Below are 27,243 nucleotides of genomic sequence, written 5' to 3'. Positions count from 1 at the left end.
AGCAAAGCCAGGGATCAAACCCAAAACCTCATGGATGCTAGTCAGGTTCGTTAACCACTGAGTCACAACAGGAACTCCCCAAGGAATCTATTTTTTAAAAAATCTCCCAGAGCTAATGAGCTGAACAAGGTCACGAGACATAAGATCAATACCCCCAAAATCAATTACATTTCTATACACTCACAATTAAAATGCATAAAATAAAATTACAAACACAATACAGTTTATAATCATTCCAGAGAAAATGAAATATATAGGTCCGCACTTAACAAACATGTATAAGATCTGTATGCTGATATACAACAACATGGATGGATTAGAAATATTATGCTATGCAAAAGAAGCCTTATCTAAAAGAATACATACGGAGTTCCTGTCGTGGCGCAGTGGTTAACGAATCCGACTAGGAACCATGAGGTTGCGGGTTCGGTCCCCGCCCTTGCGCAATGGGTTAACGGATCCGGCGTTGCCGTGAGCTGTGGTGTAGGTTGCAGACGAGGCTCGGATCCTGCGTTGCTGTGGCTCTGGCATAGGCCGGTGGCTACAGCTCCGATTTGACCCCTAGCCTGGGAACCTCCATATGCCGCGAGAGCGGCCCGAGAAATGGCAAAAAGACAAAAAAAAAAAAAAAAAGAATACATACTGTATGATTCCATTTACATGAAATGTCAGAAAAAAAAAACAAAACTAATCAGGAGTGGAAAAAAAAAATCAAAAGAATGGCTGCCTTTTGGGGAATGTGTAGGAGAAAGAATTTGCCTGGGAAAGAACATAAAGAAATTTTCTGAGTAGATGTAAACATTTTATTTCTGGGTAACAGTTTGCAATATTCAAGTGTATGCATCTGCTAAAACTCATACACTGTAAAGACTTGTGTCTTTAACTGTATGTAAATTTTACTGTAAAGAAAAAAGCTGTAAACAAATATTGTACTCTGCTTAATGATATGCATTCTGAAGTATTTAGGAAAAAGTGCACTTATGCCAGCAGTTTACTTTGAAATCATCAAAAATAAAGTTGAAGGAAGGATAAGTAGATGGACCAATACGTGATAAAACAAGAACAGTAAAACATTAATGATGTATGAGTGATAGCTGTCAAATTCTGTCAGTTTTGCTATATGTTTGACAATTTTCATAAGAAAACAGTTGGGAAAAATCGAAGAGCGGATGTTAAGAGAAAAAATGTTTTGCTATGAAATATTTTCTTATGACTCTCTTACACGTTCTTTGTTTTATTACACACACACACAAACACGGTATTCAAAAAGGCTTTCATTAAAGCTGTCTCATTTAAAATAGTTTCAGTAGCAAGTAGCAACACCAACAAACCCCAACTCGCAAAGGCTTATGGGACTTATGGTCTCCCAGGACAAGTCTGAAGGCAGAGTGCTTCTAGGATTCATTTTCAGAGGCCCAATAATATCACCAAGGACTATGATTCTGCCTCTCTTTCCTTCCATTTTGCCATTATCCAAGTGATTTTCCTTAGGCTTTTCATCCCTTGGCTACTGTAATTGTACGCATTAAGAACAGAAAGGACATTACTCTGCAGTAGAAAAAGTATAATCTCTTATTAAAAGGATAACAAAACTTCCCAGAAGCTTCTGAATACACATCTTCTAATATTTCATTGGCCATAACTAAGTCATATGCCCTCTCCTAAACCAGTCACTGGGTGGCAAAATGCACTGGGTCTTCATGAGTAGCTAAGACAGTCAGCATTTACCTACCTCACATTAGCGAGAGGTGGATCCTAAGATACAGTCAAGCTTCTCCCAACATGGACTAAAAGACAGAATGTATGTGAACAGGGCATGCTATATGATAAATAAAGTGAAGAAAGAATATAAGTAATATTGCAGTAGCTCTTATAGTAATATGTATTTATAGACAAAACATAGATACGTATGTAGTCAAAAAGCAAATAAGGGCATAGGCATTTTTTGGGGAAGAGTGTAGTACATATCACATGAAGCTTTCTAAAGCAGCTGGATTAAAAATCTGCAAGATACTGCTTTCTTCATGTGGGCCTGGTTATACACTTCTCCTTTAGTGGCTACAGTGGGTTCTAAGATCTTACCATGATTTAGATATTGTTCTAAGCACTTTTTATGTATTGATTAATTTAAGCTGAGGTATAATTTTATGGGTAGGTACTCTAATAACTGTTATTTTATAGATAAGGAAACCAGGTTATTAGCAAGAGGATAAATAACTTGCCTAGTCACAAAGCAGGCAAAGAGCAGACCAATATTTGAAGCTAGATGATCTGTCTCCAGGGCCGCCATTACACTACCTTTAAGAAATTGTGGATACAATAGCATGGAATGCTATGACATACGCCTTTCCTTCAAAACCTTCAGAATTTAATCTTCATATTCCACAAAAGTCAGAAAACCATTCAAAATCATACTACCTATTTTAAATATACAAGTACATTCTGTTTACTTAGTAGAACATTTCAAAATAAGAACTAGAAATACCTGCTGATGAGAAAAACAAAAGATTCTTAAAACTGCTATGAATATTCAAATATTATTATTTTTCTATTTCAGAAATCTTTGTAGTACATTATGTTGACTAATATGAAAAGAGTAATTTAAATACTAATTAGGAAAGAGATTCTTTTTTTTTAATACAAACTTTTAGGCTACCCCAAGCATATCAGAGATATTTATCTTGGATACTTTATAGCTAATCAAACCTAGACCTTTCTGAAAGAGTAGTTAGTATTGTATTAGACAACATGAGAAACAGAATTGGGCAATTTTGTAGGAGTTGGATTATGAGTTTGAAAAGAAGAATAAAAGTACCCTCATACAGTTTTGGCTGCTTGGACAAGTGCTTGCTGTATATACTATGTCCCTAAATCTGTTCAGGGTCAAGAATTGAAGAGGCCTAAACAATACATAGCCCATCTTGTAAAACTACAGCCTGAAGCAAGCACTTTAAAAACAAGCATGACACTTTCTAAAGGTTATAAAGAGTAAATAAACCATCAAATTACTCCTCTTTTATTGTTTTTGTAAAGACACTTAAATCCTTGTAGTCCTAAGGCAGCTAATAAAAAATAAACACTTTTAAGGCTCTATATTCTTGGATACTTTATTGAAGTTACACATGAGATTTTCTCACCAAATTTCATATACTTTTTCTCATTGACAATGTAATAAGAATTTTTATTAATAACTCTTAAAAGCTATTTGAAGAATAAATAAAAATGAAAATTCCAAATAAAAAGCTAAATAATAATTGTGAATAAAAAGCACTAAATTAAATCAAATCCTAATATAGTAGAAGCATATTATAATGTTACCTTTCAGCAATATGGAAAACACTCATTTTATCAGCTTTCCACATTGTAAAAAGATACATATTCTGAAATCATTATAATCACAAAGGGGCATGATTGCACTTGTAGCATAACTAATTTTATAAGGCACTGAAGTGCTGCTTAATATTTTTTACCACATATTATACCATTACTCAGTTTCCTTTATAATTTCTTTAGCAAATCATTATTACTTTAGAATACTCAAATTTCCATTGGCTTTTATTTATTGCTAATTTAAAATTCCAGGATTTACTTCTGCTTAGATATTTAATAAATGTAATGTGACTTTCTCTGAACTCCCATAATACTTCACAATTCTATTATGATGCATAATATATACAATGTGAGAGTATGCAGTAATTAATTTGCAAGTTACATTGTGACTATTAAGTTTTAAATTCTCTTGGGGCAAGACTGAGTAGTTGTTTCTCAAAAGTTATCAAATGAACGCTTACTTCAAAAGTTTGAAAGTTCTGTGATAGAGGTCTTTTATCCCCATTGTATAGCTAATTTGGCTTATAGATATACTTTGTTTAAAAACTTTCAACCCTCTTCCAATTTTTATAAGCTAATATATTTAAGTCTGAATTTCTAGTTTCTCTTCAATAATTAGAAAAGCTAATAGTACAGGGTCCCTTTTTCTATATGGCAACAATTTTTTGGAACTGAATGACAAACACAGGTTAAACTGAAGACATAGGCTCTCCATTCAATATGAATTCCTACCCTATTCATATCATTCATATCATATGCCAACTACCTGAATCCTGAAGAAAGCTAAATTTGTGACCCCTCTGCTATGTTCGTCCCTATTCATCAGTTATTCTACAGATTTATCTGATAACAGAATTAACCAAAAATGGTGTCTAAATTCTAAAAAGTACACATTTTGTTGATTTGTATTGTTTATTTGTAGATATCTTTATTAATTTTTAAAATTCTGGTTTTTTCAAATATTATCATTACCAATTTAGATCCATAAGAAAAAAATGGGTAATTATGTTAACTATAGCATAGTTAAGTACTGACATACAGTTTAGTAGATTAAGGAAGCTTTTTTTTTTTTTTTTGGTCTTTTTAGGGCCACGCCCACAGCATATCAAGATTCCCAGGCTAGGGGTCCAATCAGAGCTGTAGCTGCTGGCCTATGCCACAGCCATAGCAACTCGGGATCCAAGCCACGTCTACAACCTACACCACAGCACACAGAAACACTGGATCCTTAACCCACTTAGCGAGGCCAGGGATCGAACCTGCATCCTCATAGATGCCAGTCAGATTCATTTCTGCTGAGCCACAATGGGAACTCCAAGAAAGCCTCTCTTTTTTTTTTTTTTTAACTTTATTGGAAACAGTGTTTTGCTTCTTTAAAGAAACTTTACTATCTAATCCTTTACCATATGGTCCAATTTTATGTTGACTGTATTATGCATTCTGGTTAATTTATTATATATATTAATGGAAGAGCACTAGACAAGGAGTAGAGATCAGGGTACCAGTCTCTTAAAGTCTCTGCTTCCTTATCTTGGCAACTGTAAATAGTGCTGCTATGGAAGTGGGATGCATGAATCTGTTTGAATTAGTGTTTTGGGTTTTTTCGGATATATACGCAGGAGTGGTAGGAGTGGTTCCTTGTCCACACACTCATATTATATTGTACACTCCTTAGCTATTACATAGTATTATAATCTCTAAAACCTGGCACAATTAAGTGTTCAAGAAACATTAAATGAATGGCCAAATATAGTTTTTCTTGCTTAATATCTCTTAAAAATAATCACATTAATTTGTACTATAGTATCTACTGAGTTTTTACTTTTTCAAAGCCTAACCTCTTTTTACAAACTTTTAATTTTACTTTTTTTTTTTTTTTTTGCTTTTTAGGGCCACACCCATGGCATATAGAGGTTCCCAGGATAGGGGTCAAATCAGAGCTACAGATGCCGGCCTATACCACAGCCACAACAACATGGAATCCAAGCAGTGTCTGCAACCTACACCAGAGCTCAAGGCAATGCCAGATCCTTAATCCACTGAGCAAGGCCAGGGATCGAACCCAAAACCTCACGGTTCCTAGTCGGATTCGTTTCTGCTGTACCACAATGGGAACTCCTACAAATTTTTTATTTTAAAATAATTTTAGATTTACCTAAGACTTGCAAAGATGGTAGAGTTCATGTCTCCTTTTTACCCAGCTTCCTAAAGTTAAAATCTTACATAACTATGGGAATTTTTTTAGGTCACAGATGTGGCTCGGATCCAGCATTGCTGTGGTTGTGGCACAACAGCAGCTGCAGCTCCAACTGGACCCCTAGCCCAGTCACTTCCACATGCCGTAAGTGAAGCCCTAAAAAGCAAACAAACAAAAAACTTACATAACTAGGGTACATTTATCAAAGTTAAGAAAATAACTGTTACAATATTATTGATGAGACTACAGTTTATTCAGATTTCACTATTTCTTCCAATAGTATCTGCCCCAGAATATAATACAGGATATCATGTTAGCTTTAGTCATGTTTCCTTAGACTCCTCCAATCTGAGATAGTTTCTCAGTCTCCTTACTTTTCATGACCTTGACACTTTTTGACAAGCATTGTTGAGATAACTTTCAGAATATCCCACATATGGGGTTTGTCTGCAGTTTTTTTCATGATTAGGCTAGGTTTGGGGGGAGAATAACGTAGAGGTAAAGTTCCCTCTTCATCACATCATATCATGAGTGTTTGATAGTCACATGAATTATTGAACCACATGAATTCTTTCTGGGAATCTTAATCACTCAGTTATGGTACTATTTGCCAATTTTCTCCACAGTATACCTAACTATTTTTCCTTTCAATCATCCTCTAGAATTTAATCCACAATCAATGGAGAGGAAATTAAGCTTCACTTCCTAGAAGGAAAGAGCATCAAACAATTTACAAACATGTATAAAACCACCATAGTAAGTTACTAAATAATTTGGTGAAGACATTGTGTGACTATGTAACTACTCTGTTTCTCCCTCAAGTTTCATCCATTAATTTTAGCATTCATCAGTGGATCCTGCCTGCAGCAATTACTACTGTGATATTCTAAGGGTGGTTTTCTATTTTTGTCTTCCTCCTACATTTACTCATTTGAATTAAAGATCTGTCCAATCTCCCACTTTTATTTATTTAATCATTTATTTATGCTAGAGGGTATAATGGATATTTATTTTATCCTTTGGGTTATAATCCAATAATATCGTTATTTATTTTATTGCTCAAATTCTTCCAACTTTGTTCATAGGAGCTCTCCCAGGTTGGTTTCTGCATTCTTTTGACCTGCTCTTTTAAGTGCCTCCTTATCTTCCAACACTACAAGATATACAACCCTAGAATAAACCATTTCTCTAAGGAGTCCTGGTTCCTTTTATTAGATAATGATATTTAGAACCAAGATCTGGCACTATAAATGGTTGCTGCTATTGGGGTGTTGCTACTTCTAGGCCCATTCAACACACCTAAAAAGTAAATGCTCTCAGAATCTACAATTTGCTTATTTGTTCAACCCTAGTACATTTGCAAAGTAGTTTCAGCATTACTCCCATGAGAAAAAAATTTACCAACTAGAGATAGCACTTCATGTAAACTTTCAAAATTTTTATCTTTAGCTTTATAGTATCAAGTCAAATGTCACCAAGTCACATTGGTGAAAGGATTACATATGTTTTCAGTCTGCATTCCATCCTGGAATTCTCCCCATAATATGGCTGAATGTGGCATACAGTGGAATTTCTGGGTCATATGGCAGTTCTATTTTTATTTTTTTGCAAAACCTCCATACTGTTTTCCACAGTGTCAGCACCAATTTACATTCCCACCAACAGTATATGATGGTTCCCTTCTTCCCACATCCTTGCCAACATTTGTGATTTGTGTTCTGTTTAATGATAGTCATTCCAACGGTGTGAAATATCTCACTGAAGTGTTGATTTGAATTTCCCTGATGATTAGTGATGTTAAACATCTTTTTAGTGACGTTAAACATCTTTTCATGTGCTACTGGTCATGTGCATATCCTCTTTGGAAATATGTCTATTCAGGCCTCCTGTCAATTTTTTATTTTATTATTTATTTATTTATTTATTTTTGTATTTTGTCTTTTAAGGGCCACACCCACAGCACAGGAAGTTTCCAAGGGTAGGGGTCTAATCGGAGCTACAGCTGCCGGCCTACACCAGAGCCACAGCAAGGTCAGATCCAAGCCATGTCTGTGACCTACATCACAGCTCACAGCAATGCCAGATCCTTAAGCCACTGAGCGAGGCCAGGGATGGAACCTGCAACCTCACGGTTCCTAGTTGGATTCATTTCCACTGCATCATGACAGGAACTACTCCTGTCAATTTTTTTAATTGGGTTGTTTTATCAACGTTGAGCTACATGAGCTTTTTATATATATTTTGGATAGTAACCCTTTATCAGTCATATCATATTTGCAAATATCTTCTCCTTTACAGCAAATGTTAAAATAAATTATCTAGGCAAAAATAGAAAAGGCCACAACTAGAAACTAGAAAATTACAAGTGGAATTTCTGTCATGGCTCAGCAGTTAACAAACCTGACTAGTATCCGTGGGGACGCAAGTTCGATCCCTGGCCTCACTCAGTGGGTTAAGGATCCAGCATTGCCATGTGGTGTAGGTTGCAGATGTGGCTCAGATCTGACATGGCTGTGGCCAGTAGCCACAGCTCTGATTCGACTCCTAGACTAGGAATCTCCATATACCATGGGTGCAGCCCTAAAAAGACAAAAATAAAAAAAAAGGAAGAAGAAAAAGAAAATTACAAAATGAAAAAGCTCACCAGGAAAGGTAAACATACAATAAAGGCAGGAAATCATCCACACACAAAGCTATCAGGGAAGTTAAAAGACAAAAGTAATAAAAGTATCTGCATCCACAATAGGAAATCCAAGGATACACAAAACAATGAGATGTGAAATATGATATCAAAACCAGTATCATGTGAAGTTCCCTGGTGGCTCAGTAGGTTAAGGATCCAGTATTGTCACTGCTGTGCCTCTGGTTACTGCTGTAGTACGGATTTGATCCCTAGCCCAAGACTTCCACATGCCATGGGTGAGGTCAAAAAAAAAAAAAAAAAAAAAAAGAAAGTATCATAGAGGAGGAGAGTATAAATGCAGTATATTTGAAATGCATTTGAAATTAGGAAACCAGCGACTTAAAATAATCCTGTGTGTGTATATATATGTGTGTGTGTGTGTGTGTGTGTGTGTATATATATACACATTTTATATATAGGCTTCTGTATAAAAACTTCGTGGTAACTGCAAACCAAAAATCTGTATTTGATACACACACACACACACACACACACAAGAAAGAGTAATCCAAACACAATACTAAAGACAGTCATTAAATTACAAGAGAAGAAAACAAAAGAAGAAAGGAAGAAAAAAGACCTACAAAAATATATCCAAAACGATTAACTAAATGGCAGTAAGAACATACATATTGATGATTACCTTAAATGTAAATGGAATAACTGCTCCAAATGAGACACAGACTGGCTGAATGGATACAAAAACAGCCTGTGAGTTCCCAGTATGGCTCAATGGGTTAAGAACACAACATAGTGTCCATGAGGATATGGGTTCAATCCCTAGCCTTGCTGGTGGGTTAAGGATCTGGCATGGCCACAAGCTGCAGCAGAGTCACTGATGCAGCTCAGATCTGGCATGTCTATGTCTGTGGCATAGGCTTCAGCTGCAGTTCTGACTTGACCCCTTAGTCTGGGAATTTCCATATGCCACAGGTATAGCCCATTAAAAAAAAAAAAAAAGCCCCATGTATATCCTGTCTACAAGAGATCCACTTCAGATCTAAGGACACATACAAACTGAAAATGAGTATGGGAAAAGATACTCCATGCAAATGGAAATCAAAAGAAAGAAAGCTGGAGTAGAAGTACTCAGACAAAATGGACTTTAAAATAAAGTTATAAGGGACAAAGAAGGACACTACAAAATGATCAAAGGATTGATCCAAGACAAAGATACAACAATTGTAAGAGTTCCCATCATGGCGCAGTGGAAATGAATCCGACTAGGAACCACGAGGTTGCAGTTTCAATCCCTGGCCTCACTCAGTGGGTTAAGGATCCAGTGTTGCCATGAGCTGTGGTGTAGATGGCAGATGTGGCTCGGATCTGGCACTGCTGTGGCTCTGGCGTAGGCCAGTGGCTACAGCTCTGATTAAACCCCTAGCCTGAGAACCTCCATATGCCACAGATGCAGCTCTAAAAAGACAAAAACATAAACAAAAATGAAACACACAAAAAACAATTGTAAATATATATGCACCCAATATAGGAGCACCCCAATATATAAGGCAAATGTTAACAGCCATAAAAGGAGAACTTGGCAGTAACAAAATAATAGTAGGAAGTTTAACATCCCACTTTCATAAATGGACAGATCATCCAGAAAATCAATAAGGAAACACAACCCTTAAGTGAAAAAGTAGATCAAGTGGACCTAATTGATATATATGTGTGTGTGTATATATATATATGTGTGTGTGTATATATATGTATATTTTATAGAACATTCCATCTGAAAGCAGCAGAATACACATTCTTTTCAAGTGCACATGAAACATTCTTCAGGATAGATCACATCTTGGACCACAAATCAAGCCTCAGTAAGTTTAAGAAAACTGAAATCATACCAGGCATCTTTTCTTGCCACAACACCATGAGACTAGAAATCAACTACAAGGAAAAAAACTGTAAAACAAAACAAAAACAAAAACAAAACAAAACAAAAAAACAAAGCAAAACTCACAAACACATGCACTGAAGAAATTGAGGAAATCAAAAAATACTGAGAGACAAATGACAACAAAGACACAACAATCCAAAACAATGTAGAAAGGATCAGCAGAACTAAAAGCTGGTTCTTTGAAAAGATAAACAGAATTAATAAACTTTTAGCCAGACTCATCGAGAAAAAAGAGAGGGCCCAAATCAATAACATTAGAAATGAAAAATAAGTTACAACCAACACTACTGAAATACAAAGGACCAGAGAGACTACCAAGAGCAACTCTATGATAATAAAAAACGGACAACTTAGAAAAAAATGGACAAATTCTTAGAAAGGTACGATCTCCAAAGACTGAACCAGGAAGAAACAGAAAATAAGAACAGGAGTTCCCATTGTGGCGCAGTGGTTAACGAATCCGACTAGGAACCATGAGGTTGCAGGTTCAATCCCTGGCCTTGCTCAGTGGGGTAAGGATCCAGCGTTGCCATGAGCTGTGATGTAGGTTGCAGTCGTGGCTCGGATCCTGCGTTGCTGTGGCTCTGGCATAGGCTGGTGGCTACAGCTCCGATTAGCCCCCTAGCCTGGGAACCTCCATATGCCGTGGGAGCAGCCCAAGAAATGCCAAAAAGACAAAAAAAAGAAAGAAAAGAAAATAAGAACAGACCAATTACAAGTACTGAAATTCAATTTGTGATTAAAAAACTCCCAACAAACCAAAGTCCAGGATCAGATGGATTCACAGGCAAATTCTATCACTCACTTAGAGAAGAGTTAACATCTATCCTTCTCAAACTATTCCAAAAAATTACAAAGGAAGGAACACTTCCAAACTGAGGCCAGATGTGAGGCCACCATCACTCTAATACCTAACACCAGACCAAGCTACCACCAATAAAAGAGAGAAAATTATAGGGAAATATCACTGATTAACATAAATGCAAAAATCCTGAACAAAATACTAGCAAACTGAATCGAACAAAACTTTAATAGGATTATACATCAAATGGGGTTTATCCCAGGGATTCAAGGATTTTTCAATAACCACAAATCATTCAGTGTGAACACCACATTAACAAACTGAAGAAAAAAATCATATGATCATCTCAATAGATATAGAAAAAACTTTTTGATAAAATTCAACATCCATTTATGATAAAAACTCTTCAGAAAGTGGGCACAGAGGGAATTTACTTCAACATAATAAAGGTCATATATGACAAACCCACAGCTACATCATACACAGTGGTGAAAAGCTGAAGGTATTTCCTCTAAGGTCAGGAACAAGGCAAGGATGACCACTCTTGCCACTTCTATTCAATGCAGTTTGGGAAGTCCTAGTGACAGCAATCAGAGAAGAAAAAGAAATAGGAATCCAAACTGGAAAAGAACAAGTAAAACTGTCACTGTTTGCAGATGACATACTACATATAAATAATCCTAAAGATGCTACTAGAAAACTATTAGAGCTCATCAGTGAATTTTGGAAAGTTGCAGGATACAAAATTAATAAACAGAAATCCACTGCATTTCTATACACTAACAATGAAAGATAGAGAAATTAAGGAAATAATCCCTTTCACCATCATATCAATAAAAAAAACCCCACTAGGAATAAACTTACCTAAGGAGGTAAAAAATCTGTTCTCAGAAGTCTATAAGACCCTGATGAAAGTAACTGAAGGTGACACAAACAGATGGAAAGATATACTGTGTTCTTGGATTGGAAGAATTAATATTGGTAAAACGACACTACTACCAAGGGCAATCTATAGATTCAATGAGAAGAGGAAGGAAGTGGGGTGGATGGGGAGTTTGGGGTTGGTATATGCTAAAGTATTACATTTATGGATCAACAATGGGGTCCTAGAGGGAACTATGTCCAATCTCTTGGGGTAGAACATGACGGAAGACACTATGAGAAAATGTACATAAAAGCATGACTGGGTCACTATGCTGTACAGCAAAAATTGATTCAACACTGTAAATCAACTATACTCTAATAACCAAAAAAGATAAGGAATGAACAATGGTTCAAACACACCAGGCTGGCTTTGAGAATTTATTTCAACATATATTCTAGCTATTGTAAGGTGGAAAAAAATCAATATATGTTACTTTACACTCAATTTAGTACCTGGTGAAGTGTAGTCTCAAAAATCCCCACTTCTACATTTTAATTTGATTTTCAGTAATGATCCTTAAAGATATCTATGCCATCATTTTTATACAATGTGTATGGCAAAAAGAGTATCTCAATAAATATTTGTTAAATAAAAGTTTTAAAAAATAAAAATAAAAAAACACAAAATTCACAAATAAAAGCTGAGAAATCTCCACCCAAATGGACTGGAAACCTTAAAAAAGATAACCTATTTCAGAAGACAAAGAGGAGGCCACATCAAGAGGTAGGAGGGGCAAGTTCGTGATATAAACAACCTCATACCTCCCGGGTGGGAAGCTCCACAGACTGTAAACTAACTGGTTCACAGAGACTCACCTACAGGAGAGTTCTGAGCCACACATCAAACCCTCACGTTCGGGGATCTGGCACTGGGAGAAAGAGCCCCTGGAACATCTGGCATTGAAGGCCAGTGGGACTTGTGCACAGGAGCTCCACAGGACTGGGGGAAACGGAGACCCCATTCTTAAAAGGTGCACACGGACTTTCACATGCACTGGGTCCCAGGGCAGAGCGAGATCTCCATAGGTATCTGGGTCAAACCTGACTGCAGTGCTTGGAGGACATCCTGGGAAAACAGGGGTGAATGTGGCTTGTGAGGGAAGGACATTGGAAGCAAAGCTCTTGCCTTTATCAGCAGCATGCCTTTCTCTGGAGGTGGCCATTTTGGGAAAATCTGGCCCCACCCATCCATCAGCACTGAGAAGCCCCAGGGCAAACAACAACCCAGGTTGGATCACAGCCCCACCCATCAGTAAACAGGCTACCTAAAGACCCCTCAGGCACACAGCTGCCTGTAATCCCATCCAGAGACTAAGCCCCACCCACCAGAGGGATTAGAATCAGCCCCACCTACCAGTGGGCAGGCATCAGCCCCTCCCATCAGGAAGCCTACAGCAAACCCCTATACTGACTTCAGCCAGAAGGGGGAAGGAACCAGAAGCAAGAGAGGCTACATCTCTAGTATCTGTAAAAAGGTCATCACAGCAAAAACCTACAAAAATGAAAAGACAGAGAACTACAACTCAGATGAGGGAGAAAGGAAAAACCCCAGAAAATCAGCTAAGTGATGAGGAGATTCTCAGCCTCTAGGAAAAAGACTTTGGATTGTTGATGCTGAAGATGATGCAAGACATTGGAAATAAACTGGAGGCAAAGATGGATAACTTACAGAAAATACTGAGCAAAGAGATACAAGATATCAAAGTTAAACAAGAAGAGATGCAAAATACAATCACTGAAATAAAAAATTCACTAGAACCAGCTAACAGCAGAATACAGGAGGCAGAACAAATAAGCAAGGTGAAGGACAGATTAGTGGAAATTACGGATGTGGAACAGAAAAGAGAAAAAAGGTTGAAAACAAATGAAGAGAGTCTCAGAGAACTCTGGGACAACGTTAAACGCACCAACATCAGTATTATAGGGGTGCCAGAAGAAGAGAGAGAGAAGGGGACAGAAAAAATATTCCAAGAGATAATAGCCGAAAACTTCCCTAACATCAGAAAGGAACCACTCACTCAAATCCAGGAAGCACAACGAGTACCATATAAAATAAACCCAAAGAGGAATACACCGAGACTCATATTAATCAAACTAACCAAAATTAAAGACAAAGAGAAAATCTTGAAAGCAGCTAGGGAAAAGAAACAAATAACATACAAGGGAACCCCAATAAGGTTATCGGCAGATTTTTCAGCAGAAACTCTGCAGGCCAGAAGGGAATGGCATGATATACTTAACATGATGAAAGGAAAAAACCTCCAACCAAGATGACTTTACCCAGCAAGGCTCTCATTCAGATTTGAAGGAGAAATCAAAACCTTCACAGATAAGCAAAAGTTGAGAGAATTCAGCAACACTAAACCAAATACTAAAGGACCTTCTCTAGGCAGAAAAGAAAAGACAGCAACAGGAAACAAAAATCCCGCAAATGACAAGGCTCACCAGTAAAGGTACATATATAGTAAAGACACAAAATCATCCATGCACAATTATACCACCCAAACCAGAAATCATGAAAAGAGGTGGGTACAAATGCAGGACACTGGAGATGAACTTGCAATTAAGAGAACAACAACTTAAAACAATCTCATATACATATAGACTCTTATATCAAAACTTCAGAATAACTGCAAACCAAAAATCTACAATTGATAACACAAATAAGGAATCTCTGGAGAAGAAATATATCTCATACTAAATAAGTACATAATCCACCATGAAGGGGATCATTTGACATCATTCTCGGAATGCTGAAGTCTTCTTAGATCTGATTCTGATTTCCTCTCCATCAAAGAATTTATGATAATTATAATTAAATAATGCAACTGTACAATTAAATAATACAGTTCTACAAAAAAAATAAAAAATAAAAATAAATAAATAAATGTCCTTTTCTGTTTAAACTCCAAAAACCAAATCACATATAACTTTATTTTATTTTATTTTATTTTTATTTTTTTATTTTTTATTTTTTTGTCTTTTCTAGAGCCGCTTCCCATGGCATATGGAGATTCCCAGGCTAGGGGTCGAATCAGAGCTGTAGCCGCTGGCCTACACGGGATACAAGCCGCGTCTGCTACCTACGCCACAGCTCATGGCAATGCCAGATCCTTAACCAACTTAGCGAGGCCAGGGATCGAACCCACAACCTCATGGTTCCTAGTGGGATTTGTTAACCACTGTGCCACTACGGGAATTCCCCATAATTTTATTTTTCTTGTCTGTCTTTTACATTGGTATTGGTCATACATATTTCTTGGCATACCTAATACTTAATTATTTTAAATTTTTTATAGTAAAAAAAAGCTCAAATTAACAGAAAAGGTGTGAAAATGTTACAAAGAACTTTACACTTCTGAAGTAGCCGTGGATAACTGTTTAAAATATATCTTTCCAAAACTGTTTTCAGTAGCTATATAAACATTTTTAACTTTTTTTTTTTTAACAATTTCCACTTTCATTTAACAACATAGTCCACATTACACAGTTCTCATACACACAAATTTCAGTTACTTTGGTTTGGTTGAATACCACCAGTTACCCAACAATATGGTCGAAATTTCAGTTATCATGGTTAATTACTGTAATTGCAGAAACTTCACTGCTAACTCTTCAGTCCATAAATCACTACATAAATAACACAGGTGCAACATGATCAGTGATCAATTATGTCATTTCTTTCACAGTCAATGACTGGTCACTGTGTATCTGTTATTCAATCTACACAAAGGCAGTAAAAGCATTAAGATATGTTCCTTTTTAGTCTCCCAGTGATAAAGCCATGTAACATTTTATAGAAACAGAAAATTTATAAAGGAAATTGGCCAACAAAGATGAAAATGCAAAAAAAAAAAAAAGGCAGGGTGGGAAGGACAGAGAGAGAGAGGGAGAAAAGATAACACTGAAAGTAAAATTAAAATCAAATATATATGGAGTTATAGAAGAAACAGCTGGAGCTCCTGCCGTGGCTCAGCAGTAACGAACCTGACTATGAGGATGTGGGCTCAATCCCTGGCCTCACTCAGTGGGTTAAGGATCTGGCGTTGCTGTGAGCTGTGGTATAGATTGCAGATGTGGCTCAGATCTGGCATTGCTGTGGCTGTGGTATAGGCCAGCAGATGTAGCTCCGATTTGACCCCTAGCCTGGGAGCATCTATGTGCCACATGTGCAGCCCTAAAAAGCAAAAACAAACAAAAAAAAAAGAGAGAGAGAGAGAGAGAATAAGAGGAAGAAGAAGAAATAGCTGACCATAGGCATGTACTACCACCATTTGAGATCCTAGAAATGTAGGTAAGGGAACACAGACAAGCTAAACATAGCAACATAAATGAGGAAAGTGATTGGGATGAAAAAGATGAAGGTGTCCCAGAGCACATGATGCCAGAAAAAAATATCACTTATTAAAGGAGAGCTCTCAAAAGTATTTGACAACATCAAAAACACAACAGATAAAATGTGAGAAGCTGATCCAGACTTGAACAGGAGTATTGTAATTTGCAAAGGCAGAGAAATGATGCTCTCTCCATATTGTAAGTTACATAACAAGAATAAAGCAAGTACTGTTAAATTGACCTGATTAAGTTATTTTACAAAGAAATAAAACACTTTGATTTTAATGCATCTAATGTTTTAAATTAAGGTGTATTAAATATTATTTTTCATTTTCCTTTACATGTATGACATAAAAAGTATATATTTTCACAAATATTTTTAAGTCACAGAACAGTCACAACTTTTAATATTGATGAAGATCATTTTGCATTTTTTCAACATGCAAGGTCATTTCTATGGTCCCATGGTACCATATACCATGCACATCTCCCGTGTTAGTACATACGTACCTCCCTTATTTTTAAAGAGCTACATAGTGTTCCACATATTTGAATCAGTCACCTAGTTCTATTTATCAAATCATTCCGAAAACGTGGTGATTTAAAATAATTTATCAGGTCTTATGATTCTATATATTGACTGGGCAATTCTTCTGCTTCACAAGCTATAGATCAGGTTATTCATACAAATGCATTCATTTGGTAGTTTGGCTGTGCTAGTATAACCATGATATTCTCTCACTCCAGGTCTCTGCCCATGTAGCTTCTCACCATTAAATAATCTATTCTGAGCTTTATGGCATGGCAATTGGCTTCCAAGAGGTTGACTGTCAAGGAGAACAAGTCCTAATGGGGAAGTATTTATCAAACCTCTCCTAGTATCATGCTTGTTAATGTCCTGCTGGCCAAAGCAAGTCACATAATCAGGGCTAAGTTAATGTGAGAGTTACATACTCAAGGGCATGAACACCAAGAAGTATGAATTACTGGAAGTTACTGATGTCACAGTATCACTTATTCACTACCTGTTGATAGACATTTAGATTGTTAATTTTTTCCATTATAACAATATAATAAATATCATAGTAAAAAAAACCTGCCCAATTAAGTCCACACACAAAAGATTATCCTAGATAAAAATGTAAACTGTTCATATTCAATGACCAGGAAATTCTACATTTTTAATTTAGATAGATAAAACTCAATTTCTATTATATGCACCAATTACTATCAATAAATAAAGGATGTAATAGTACCGACTCCTGAAAAATCTTGCCAACACTAGGAGTTATTCATCCTTTTAATATTTTTTTAATAATTTGCATGTATTTTATTAGTAGTAAATTTAAGAATATTTTTATATATGTTATGATAATTTATATTCTTTATTTTCATTTTTCTGTTGGGTTACCTTTTGATATAATGAAATGTTTTATAAAGAGATATTGGCCCTTTTTTCCATTTTGCATATTACAAGTATTTTCAATCAGTCACTTGTTTTTTAACTTGGTTTATGACAGTTTTACCACATCAATGCTAACAGTTATATATCATCATATCTACTCATCTTTTCCTTCAGGAAGGATAATCTCTATTCTCAAGACTACAAAAATTATTTCTAATATTTTCTAATATTTGCATACATTTTTTCTATGCATTATGTTTTTTACTAAATCTGATTTTTATGTATAAAATATGTATAAACTGTCCAAATGCTATTTATTATCCGTCCTTCCTCTCTTCTACTGTATTGATTTACCATTTTACCAATCTATTTATTACTCCAAAGGTGTGGCATTTTTAACTATTAAAATTTAAAACAGGATGTTTTAAAACTTGATATGGCAATTAGCACAATTCTTATCTACAAAATTTTCTTGTCTATTACGCATACATTTTTCTTTTTCTAGTTTTATGGAGATATAACTGACATATATAGTATTGTATCAGTTTAAAATGTACAACATAATGATTTGATATATATGTATAGTCATACGTTTTTCTTTTTTTTTTTTTTCAGGGCCCCGCCTGTGGCATATGGAAGTTCCCATGCCAGGGGCTGAATCAGAGCTACAACTGCAGGCCTATCCCACAGCTACAGCAAAGCCAGATCCAAGCAGCGTCTGCGACCTACACCACAGCTTATGGCAATGCCAGATCCTTGACCCCTGAGCAAGGCCAGGGATTAAACCTGCATCCTCATGAATCCTAGTTGGATTTGTTAACTGCCGAGCCACAACGGGAACTCCTAGTCATATATTTTTCTTAAAGGTATAACTTTAGAATCATCCTGCCATATTCTAAAAAAATACCCCATTGGGTTTCAATGGGCATTGCATTAAATTTTGGAACCTATCTTAGTCCACTCCAGCTACTTTTAAAAAATACCACAGGCTGGATAGTTTATAAATATCAGAAATGTATTTCTCACCCTTCTGGAGACTAGAAGTCTGAGATCAGGGTACCTAACATGCTCAGGTTCTGTGTTTGGAGAGAATTGCTTCCCAGTTCATAACCTCACAAGGTGAAATGGCCAGGAAGCTGTGTTGGGCCTCTTTGATAAGGGTATTAATCCCATTCATGGGGGTTTGGTCTGATGAGTTGGATATTATATTTCAACATATCAATTTGGAGGGGACACTAACATCCAGACCACAACAGATGCTTTGAAAGAACCTCTAGAAATTAAAATAACAAACAGAAAAAAACGACAGATTACCCACAGAGGAACAATTAAATTAACAAATTTCTCAATAGCAACAAGAGTTCAATAAAATCTCTTTAAAACACTGAAAAAAATATAAATATCAATCTACAATTCCATGGCAAAATAAAGACATTTTCTGGCGAGAGAGAGAGACAGAGAAAGGCAGCCTTGAGTTTACCATTAACAGATGTTTCAAAATCAAAACTAAGAAATGCAGACTATCCTAGAAGAGAACATAAGCAAAATATTCTCTGACATCAACCATACAAATGTTTTCTTAGGTCAGTCTTCCAAGGCAGCAGAAATAAAAACTAAAATAAATCAGTGGGACCTAATCAAACTTACAAGCTTTTGCACAACAAAAGAAACCATAAAAAAAAAAAAAACCTGTAAAACGGGAGAAAATAGTTTCAAACAATGTAACTGACAAGGGCTTAAACTCTAAAATACACAAGCAGCTTGTACAACTCAACAGCAAAAAAAAAAAAAAAAAACCAAAGCAACAACCCAATTGAAAAATGGGCAGAAGACCTGAATAGACATTTCTCCAAAGAAGATACACAGAGAGCCAACAAGCACATGAAAAAACGTTCAACATCACTAATTATTAGAGAAATGCAAATCAAAAATACAATGAGGTACCACATCACACTAGTCAGAATGGTCATCATTAACAAGTCAACAAATAACAAATGCTGGAGAGGGTGTGGAGAAAAGGGCACCCTCCTTCACTGTTGGTGAGAATGTAAATTGGTACAAACACTATGGAAAACAGTATGGAGATACCTCAGAAAACTAAATATAGAACCACCATATGATCCAGCAATCCTATTCCTGGGCATATGCCCAGACAAAACTTTCACTGAAAAAGATAAAGGCACCATTATGTTCACTGCAGAACTATTCACAACAGCCAAGACGTGGAAACAACCTAAATGTTCACTGACAGATGAATGGATTAGGAAGATGTGGTATATATACACAATGGAATACTACTCAGCCATAAAAAAGAACAAAATAATGCCATTTGCAGGAACATGGATGGAACTAGAGACTCTCATACTAAGTGAAGTCAGAAAGAGAAAGACAAATACCATATGATATCACATATCTGGAATCTAATATATGGCATAAATGAGCCTATCTACAGAAAAGAAACTCATGGACTTGGAGAACAGACTTGTGGTTACCAAAGGGGAAGGGGAGGGAATGGGATGGACTAAGAGTCTGGGATTAGTAGATGCAAACTACTGCATTTGGAGTAAAGAAGCAATGAGATCCTGCTGTGTAGCTACTTGTGATGGAACATGATGGAGAAAATGTAAGAAAAAGAAGATATATATATTCTCAAATATATATATATGTATATTCGATACACACATATGTACGTATGCATGTATAAATGGGTCACTTTGCTGTGCAGCAGAAATTGATAGAACATTGTAAATCAACTATAATAGAAAAATTTAAATCTTTTAAAAAGTAATGTAGACTAGATGGGCCAATTTCCGGAATACACAGAAGACAGATTCAACATTTTTTTTAACCAGGATAAAGCTTACTAGACAGCTATTACCCTTTTTTAAGACTTATTGTAGGAGTTCCCATTGTGGCTCAGTGGTTAATGAGCCCGACTAGCATCCAGGAGGACATGGGTTCAATCCAGGAGGACACGGGTTCAATCCCCGGCCTCACTCAGTGGGTTAAGGTTCCAGCGTTGCCATGAGCTGTGGTGTAGGTCACAGACATGGCTTGGATCCCACATTGCTGTGGCTCTGGCATAGGCTGGCGGCTACAGCTCCAAGTGGACCCCTAGCCTGGGAACCTCCATATACTGCGGGTGCAGCCCTAAAAAGACAAAAAAAAAAAAAAAAAAAAAAAAAGACTTATTGTAACATCAAATCCAGGATGCTTTACTACACTGGCATATTTTCTCTCTACTGTTTAGGAAGATACAAACTCTATTTCTATTCATTTATTGGTTACCATGGAAATTTTAATATGCCCACATATCTAAACAAAGTATACAGTTGGCCAATATCTTTACCTCCTTCAGAACCTACAACTCAATCCCATCCAGGCTTATCAATAATTATGGCTCAGTATTTTAGTTCTACCTCTTTAAACTTTGCAAATTAAATATAATTATTATTAGCTGTGATTAGGTTTTAATCTTTTTCTTTCTTTTCTTTTCTTTTTTTTTTTTTTCTTTTGGCCACACCCACAACATTCAGAAGTTCCCAGGCCAGGGATCAAACCCATGCCACAGCAACAACCTGGGCTGCTACAGTGACAAACTAGATCCTTAACTCACCATGCCACAAGAGAACTCCTGCTTTTCTTACTTCATTTCATTTTATCTGCTTTTTTAGGGCCTCACCCTGGCATATGGAAGTTCCCAGGCTAGAGGTTGAATCAAAGCTACAGCTGCCAGCCTATACCACAGCCACAGCAACACAGAATCTGAGCTGCATCTGTGACCTGCACAACAGCTCATGGCAATGCCAGATCCCCGACCCACTGAGCAAGACCAGGGATCAAACTCACATCCTCATGGATACTATCAGATTCGTTTCACTGCACCACAACAGGAACTCCCTGCTCTTCTTTTTAAATGCTAAATGAAAATGTCTCTTCAGAAACTACTAAAGGGAAATATTAAAATTTTATAGTAAAGATTCAGGTCAGAGAGGGCATATGACATAGTATCTCATTAACAGATCCTATTGAATAAAGTCTATTCTTGCTCAGCTGTATCATACATGCTTGCATAACATTTTGTACAAAAATGTTCATAGTAGCTTTATTCATAATAGCCAACAACTGGAAACCACCCAACTGTCCATCAATAGGTTAAGAAAAGAACAAACTCTATCACATTTATACAAGAGCTTACTACTTGATGATTAAAAGGAACAAGTTACTGATAGTACAACATGAATGAAAATTAAATATTATAGTATGAAAACTTACACAAAAGACTATATGATTCCATTATATGAATTTCTAGAATAAAAATAAACCAATCCATGGTGAAAAAAATTAGAACAACGGTTGCCTCTAGATGGATAGGGATGAGGCATAATTGAGAAGGGGCATGAAGGAACTTTCTAGGGTAGATAGTAATGTTCAACATTCTAACAAGGGTTTGGGTTACACCCAAGGGTTTGTTAAAATTCATGAAATGATGTACTTAAGAACTGTACATTTCACTGTGTATAAATTTTATATTAAAATAAAAATACATAACTAAATATTGAACTCTAATAATGCATACTGAAGTATACCAATTTCAAACTCACATGGAAATACCTTTAAAAATAAGACCAATGATAGAGAGATATATATGAGATCAAGCATAGAATCCGGGTGGTAAGTATATTAGGTTCCCACTGTGGCTGTAACAAATTACAACAAATGTACCAACTTAAAATAATTCAAAACTTTTTCTGTTACAGTTCTGGAGGTCAGAAATCTGAAATGTCCTTACTGAGCTAAAATCAAGGTGTTGGCTGGCTACATACCTTGTGAAGTCTCTATGGGAAACTCCTTGCCTCTTCCAGTTCTACCTGCATTCCTTGACTCATAGCTTCCACCCTCCATCTTCAAAACCAGCAGCATAACATCTTCAAATCTCTCTTTGACCACACCCCCTACTTCTGCCATCACATCTTCTTCTCTGATTCTGATTATCTTGCTTCCTTCTTATTAGAACCTTTGTGAACATATCAGACCCAGCTGAATACTTCAGCATAATCCCTATATCTCAAAATGTATAACTTTATCACATCTGCAGTCCTTTTTGCTATGTAAGGTAACATATTTACAGGTTTTGAGGGTTAGAATATAGATATCTTGGTGGTGGCCATTACTCTGCCTTTCACAGTGGGTATATGGGTGTTGGCTGCTAAATACCTTCAACTATTATGTATTTTTGAAATGTTCTTATTAAAACATGGGGGAAAATTAAAATCCAGCAATATGGACAAAGTGTTGTCATTATAGTAACTGTGAAAAGCATAATTGTCATTTTCCAATAAAAGAAGGAATTTTCTTCTTTTTAAGAATAAAGTTCCCAGAGTTCCCATTGTGGCGCAGTGGTTAAGGAATCCGACTAGGAACCAGGAGGTTGCAGGTTCGATCCCTGGCCTTGCTCAGTGGGTTAAGGATCCGGCGTTGCCGTGAGCTGTGGTGTAGTCGCAGACGCAGCTCAGATCCCACGTTGCTGTGGCTGTGGTGTAGGCCAGCGGCTACAGCTCCGATTAGACCCCTAGCCTGGGAACCTCCATATGCCGCGGAAAGTGGCCCTAGAAAAGGCAAAAAGACAAAAAAAAAAGAATAAAGTTCCCCTTCCAATGAGGAATGTTACCAAAAGTAGGGTACATTCCTGCCTTTGGTTATTAAAAAGCACTATTTCTATTCCAACTCTGAAATTTTTCAAACCATTTTTAAAGGAAGCCTATTTTTTCAAGTCAGAAACACAAATGGACCAAAATATAATGTTTGAAACATAGTAAAATAGAATACAAAGTTTTAAATAGTTACCTAAGGCTACTTTACTTAGAAAAGATGCCATTTAAGCTAATTTTATAAAAATAGTTATTTTCAATGCTTATCCAAGATACCCCCTTTTTTTTTTCTTTTGTCTTTTTGTCTTTTTAGGGCTGCACCTGCGGCATCTGGAGGTTTCCAGGCTAGGGGTCCAATCAGAGCTGTAGCCACCGGCCTATGCCAGAGCCACAGCAATGCAGGAACAGCTCAGGGCAACACCAGATCCTTAACCCACTGAGCGAGGCCAGGGATCAAACCCATGTCCTCAGGGATGCTAGTCGGGTTCGCTAACTGCTGAGCCACGACACGAACTCCAAAGATATCCTTTTTTTAAAGAAAGATTTCTTCTTTGTTAAATAGACTTTTGTTATATCAACTACAAGCAGCTTTATATAGGATGAACATTATGGTAATTAAATTTCCTTATTATGACAACAAATTTCAATATTTTTAAATTCTAGAACAGGCTTCATGTAATAAAAATGTTTTTTCAGATCTCCTTTTCTCTCACTTACACCTTTTTTCAGGAAGTCACCAAATTCTACTGATTCTCTTTCCTGTCCCTTCTATCTTTGGTTACATGTAAGTCCTAGTGACCTCATCCCTAGATCATTCTTACAATGTTTTATAGTTTATTTTCTTCTTTTCAGAATCTCACCAATCTATCTAATGGAGAGCTGACAACTTGTTCTGCAAATTTAGACCCACAGAATCTCTGAAATGAAATCCTTTTAAAGGTTTTTGTACAATATAGATCTCCTGCTGAAACCAAACATCCTTTTCAATTTTGCACTAGATATCTCCTTTCTAAAAATCTCAAGGTTATCACTTTAAAAATAAGGATATTTTATTATTTGAACTGAGAATACTTACTACATACATTTATTTTGTCACGTAATCATGTTACTTGTCTCATCATTTAATCATTTCATGGCACCTATCTTCTAGCCATACCAAAACTATAACCTCCTAAAGAGCAATTCTTTTTCATCAGCCTTAGTGTCTAGCTATAATACTATCTATGCACTTAAAGGCATGCAGTAAATACTAGCAGACTTACCAAGTATTTAAAAATCTGATCTGTTTTATTTTTACTTTGGTTTATAAATTCCTCTTCTATTCCAACCCAATATTGACTAAATCTAACCTTTTCTCTTTATTTCAGGGCCTGTTCTCCCCCACCGCCCCCCAAGACAAAAAAAAAAAAAAAAACTGGACAAAATCAAGTTCTCTGATTGAAAAAAGCATTTTAAAAAGGAACTTACCCTCCTCATACGTAATTCTTCTAATGCTTCAAGTAAATTTGTTTTGAAATCTAACAGCTGAATAGAAAACAATGTCTCCGAAGAACTTTGAAGAGCAAAATTAGATGATGCTGACTCAGTCTCAAAATCATTCTTCATATTGAAATTCATTTCCTATAATATAAAAGATTTTAACTGAAAAAAATTTATTTAGGTTTTTCAAGTAAAAGTACAGTTACCATAAAAATGTAACAACCTGGAGTTCCCGTCGCGGCGCAGTGGTTAACGAATCCGACTAGGAACCATGAGGTTGCGGATTCGGTCCCTGCCCTTGCTCAGTGGGTTAACGATCCGGCGTTGCTGTGAGCTGTGGTGTAGGTTGCAGACTCGGCTCGGATCCGGTGTTGCTGTGGCTCTGGTGTAGGATGGTGGCTACGGCTCTGATTAGACCCCTAGCCTGGGAATCTCCATATGCCACGGGAGCGGCCCAAGAAATAGCAAAAAGACAAAAAAAAAAAAAAAAAGTAACAACCTGTATCCTATAATCCTCCAGGTTGTTTAACACTGAATAACAGTTCTGTCATCACTGCTATTTGGATCTTGATACATAAAACATTCAGCAACAAAGATCCTATCCTGTTTCTCTGTAGCTGAGGCTTTTTCTCTTATTTTACCCTTGAGACCAAATTTTCCGCCTACAAACACCAAAAGACTGGGTTTCTGATGTGACAGACAAGGATTGGCCCTTCATTAATCATTTTATACCAAGGCTGAGAAAGACACTGTGCTTTCTAAATTTTGCCTTGATATAAAGCATATGGTAAGGATAGGCTAATTAACTGCAATGCAATCTTTAAACACAACAAAGTTGGACTAGGGTAACTGCCTTTTAATAAAAACCAAAGCATTTAAATGTCTTTCTCAACTCATAAAATGTATGAATCAGGCTGCAAGAAACTTCTCTTTACAACTTTTAATTTTAAGAATTATTGATTCACAGGAGTTCCTGCTGTGGATCAGTGGAAACGAATCTAACTAGTATCCATGAGGACGCAGGTTCAGTTGCTGACCTTGTTGAGTGAGTTAAGGATCTGGCATTGCCGTGAGCTGTGGTGTAGGTTGCAGACGCAGCTCAGATCTGGCATTGCTATGGCTGTGGTGTAGGCTGGCAGCTACAGCTCTGATTAGCCCCCTACCTGGGAACCTCCATATGCTGTGGGTGTGGCCTAAAAAGACCAAAAAAAAAAAAAAAACCATTATTGATTCACAGACAGTTGCAAAGAAATGTGCAAGGAGTCCTATGCACCATTCACAGCCCCTCCCAATGTTAATGTCTTATATAATAACAGCACAATATAAAACTGTGAATCTGACATTGGTACAACATACAGAGCTTATAATTATTCTACTAGTTATACATGTACTTGTGTATCTATAATTCTGTACAAGTTTATTATATGCATAGGTTCATGTAACACCACTATAATCAAGATACAGAACTCTGCCATCAACACTGGCTCCCTCATGCAGCTTATTTGTCTCCATACCCACTACATTAATCTGTTCTCTATTTCTATGATTTCATTATTTCAAGAATTATATAAATGGAATCACACATCATGCAATAACTGAGACTAGACTTTTTGCACTAATAATAATTACATTTAGGTTCATCCAAGCTACTGTGCGTATCAACAGTTCATTACTTGCTATTGCTGAGCAATATTCCATGGTGTGAACATATACAGTTTGCTTAAACATGCACTCATTGAAATATGTCTGAATTGCTTTCAGTTTTTGGCTCTTATGAATTAAGTTGCTATGCATATCCACGTACAAGTTTCTACATGAACAAATGTTTTCATTTCTTAAGGAAAAGTGTCCAAGAGTGTAACTGTGAGGATGAATAAATATTCAGGCAATTTTCAGCTTTAAAAGAAACTGCCAAACTATTTTCTAGAGTGGTTATACCATTTTACATTCCTTTCGGTAATATATGAGTAGATCCAGTTTTTCCAAAGACCCACCAGGATTTGGTGTTATCACCATTTTTTATTTTAGCCATTTTGATAGATATTATATCAGTTAAGTGTTCTTCAGAGAAACAAAACCAACAGAATGTGTGTATGTAGAAACAGAAAGATTTATTTTATATCTTTTTTTTTTTCAGGGCCACATCCACAGCATATGGAGGTTCCCAGGCTAGGGGTCGAATCAGAGCTGTAGCCACCAGCCTACGCCACAGCCACAGCAATGCCAGATCCAAGCCATGTCTGCAACCCATACCACAGCCCACAGCAACACTGGATCCTTAACCCACTGAGCAAGGCCAGGGATCGAACCTGCATCCTCACGGATACTAGTCAGATTCATTTCCACTGAGTCACAACAGGATCTCTGAAAAAGATCTGTTTTAAAGAATTGGTTCATGTGATTGTGGGGTCTGGCAAGTATAACGTCTTTCAGGCAGGCCAACACACTGGAGACTCAGGGAAGAGGTAATACTGCAATGCAATCCAAAGACAGTCTGGAAGCAGAATTCCTTCCTCCTTGGAAAACCTCAGTCTTTT

General features: G+C 36.6%; 1 protein-coding gene across 7 annotated transcripts in view; it reads right to left on the bottom strand.

Moving 5' to 3' along the window:
- Positions 1–27,243, bottom strand: part of CCDC73 (coiled-coil domain containing 73) — a 177,971-nt gene that overhangs the window by 97,714 nt on the left and 53,014 nt on the right. For all 7 annotated transcript variants that reach the window (XM_085011484.1, XM_085011487.1, XM_085011486.1 and 4 more), the window contains one exon: positions 24,695–24,847. In XM_085011484.1, the coding sequence (XP_084867610.1) occupies positions 24,695–24,847 (153 nt within the window). The remainder of the gene's footprint in view (positions 1–24,694; positions 24,848–27,243) is intronic.

This window comes from Sus scrofa, chromosome 2, assembly GCF_054392235.1.
Source record: "Sus scrofa isolate SSC_HxYL_T2T_F1_AM1 chromosome 2, Sscrofa_HxYL_maternal_Yorkshire_Landrace_v2.0, whole genome shotgun sequence".
Taxonomy (NCBI): Eukaryota; Metazoa; Chordata; class Mammalia; order Artiodactyla; family Suidae; genus Sus; species Sus scrofa.
This window is presented reverse-complemented; position numbering and strand designations above follow the sequence as displayed.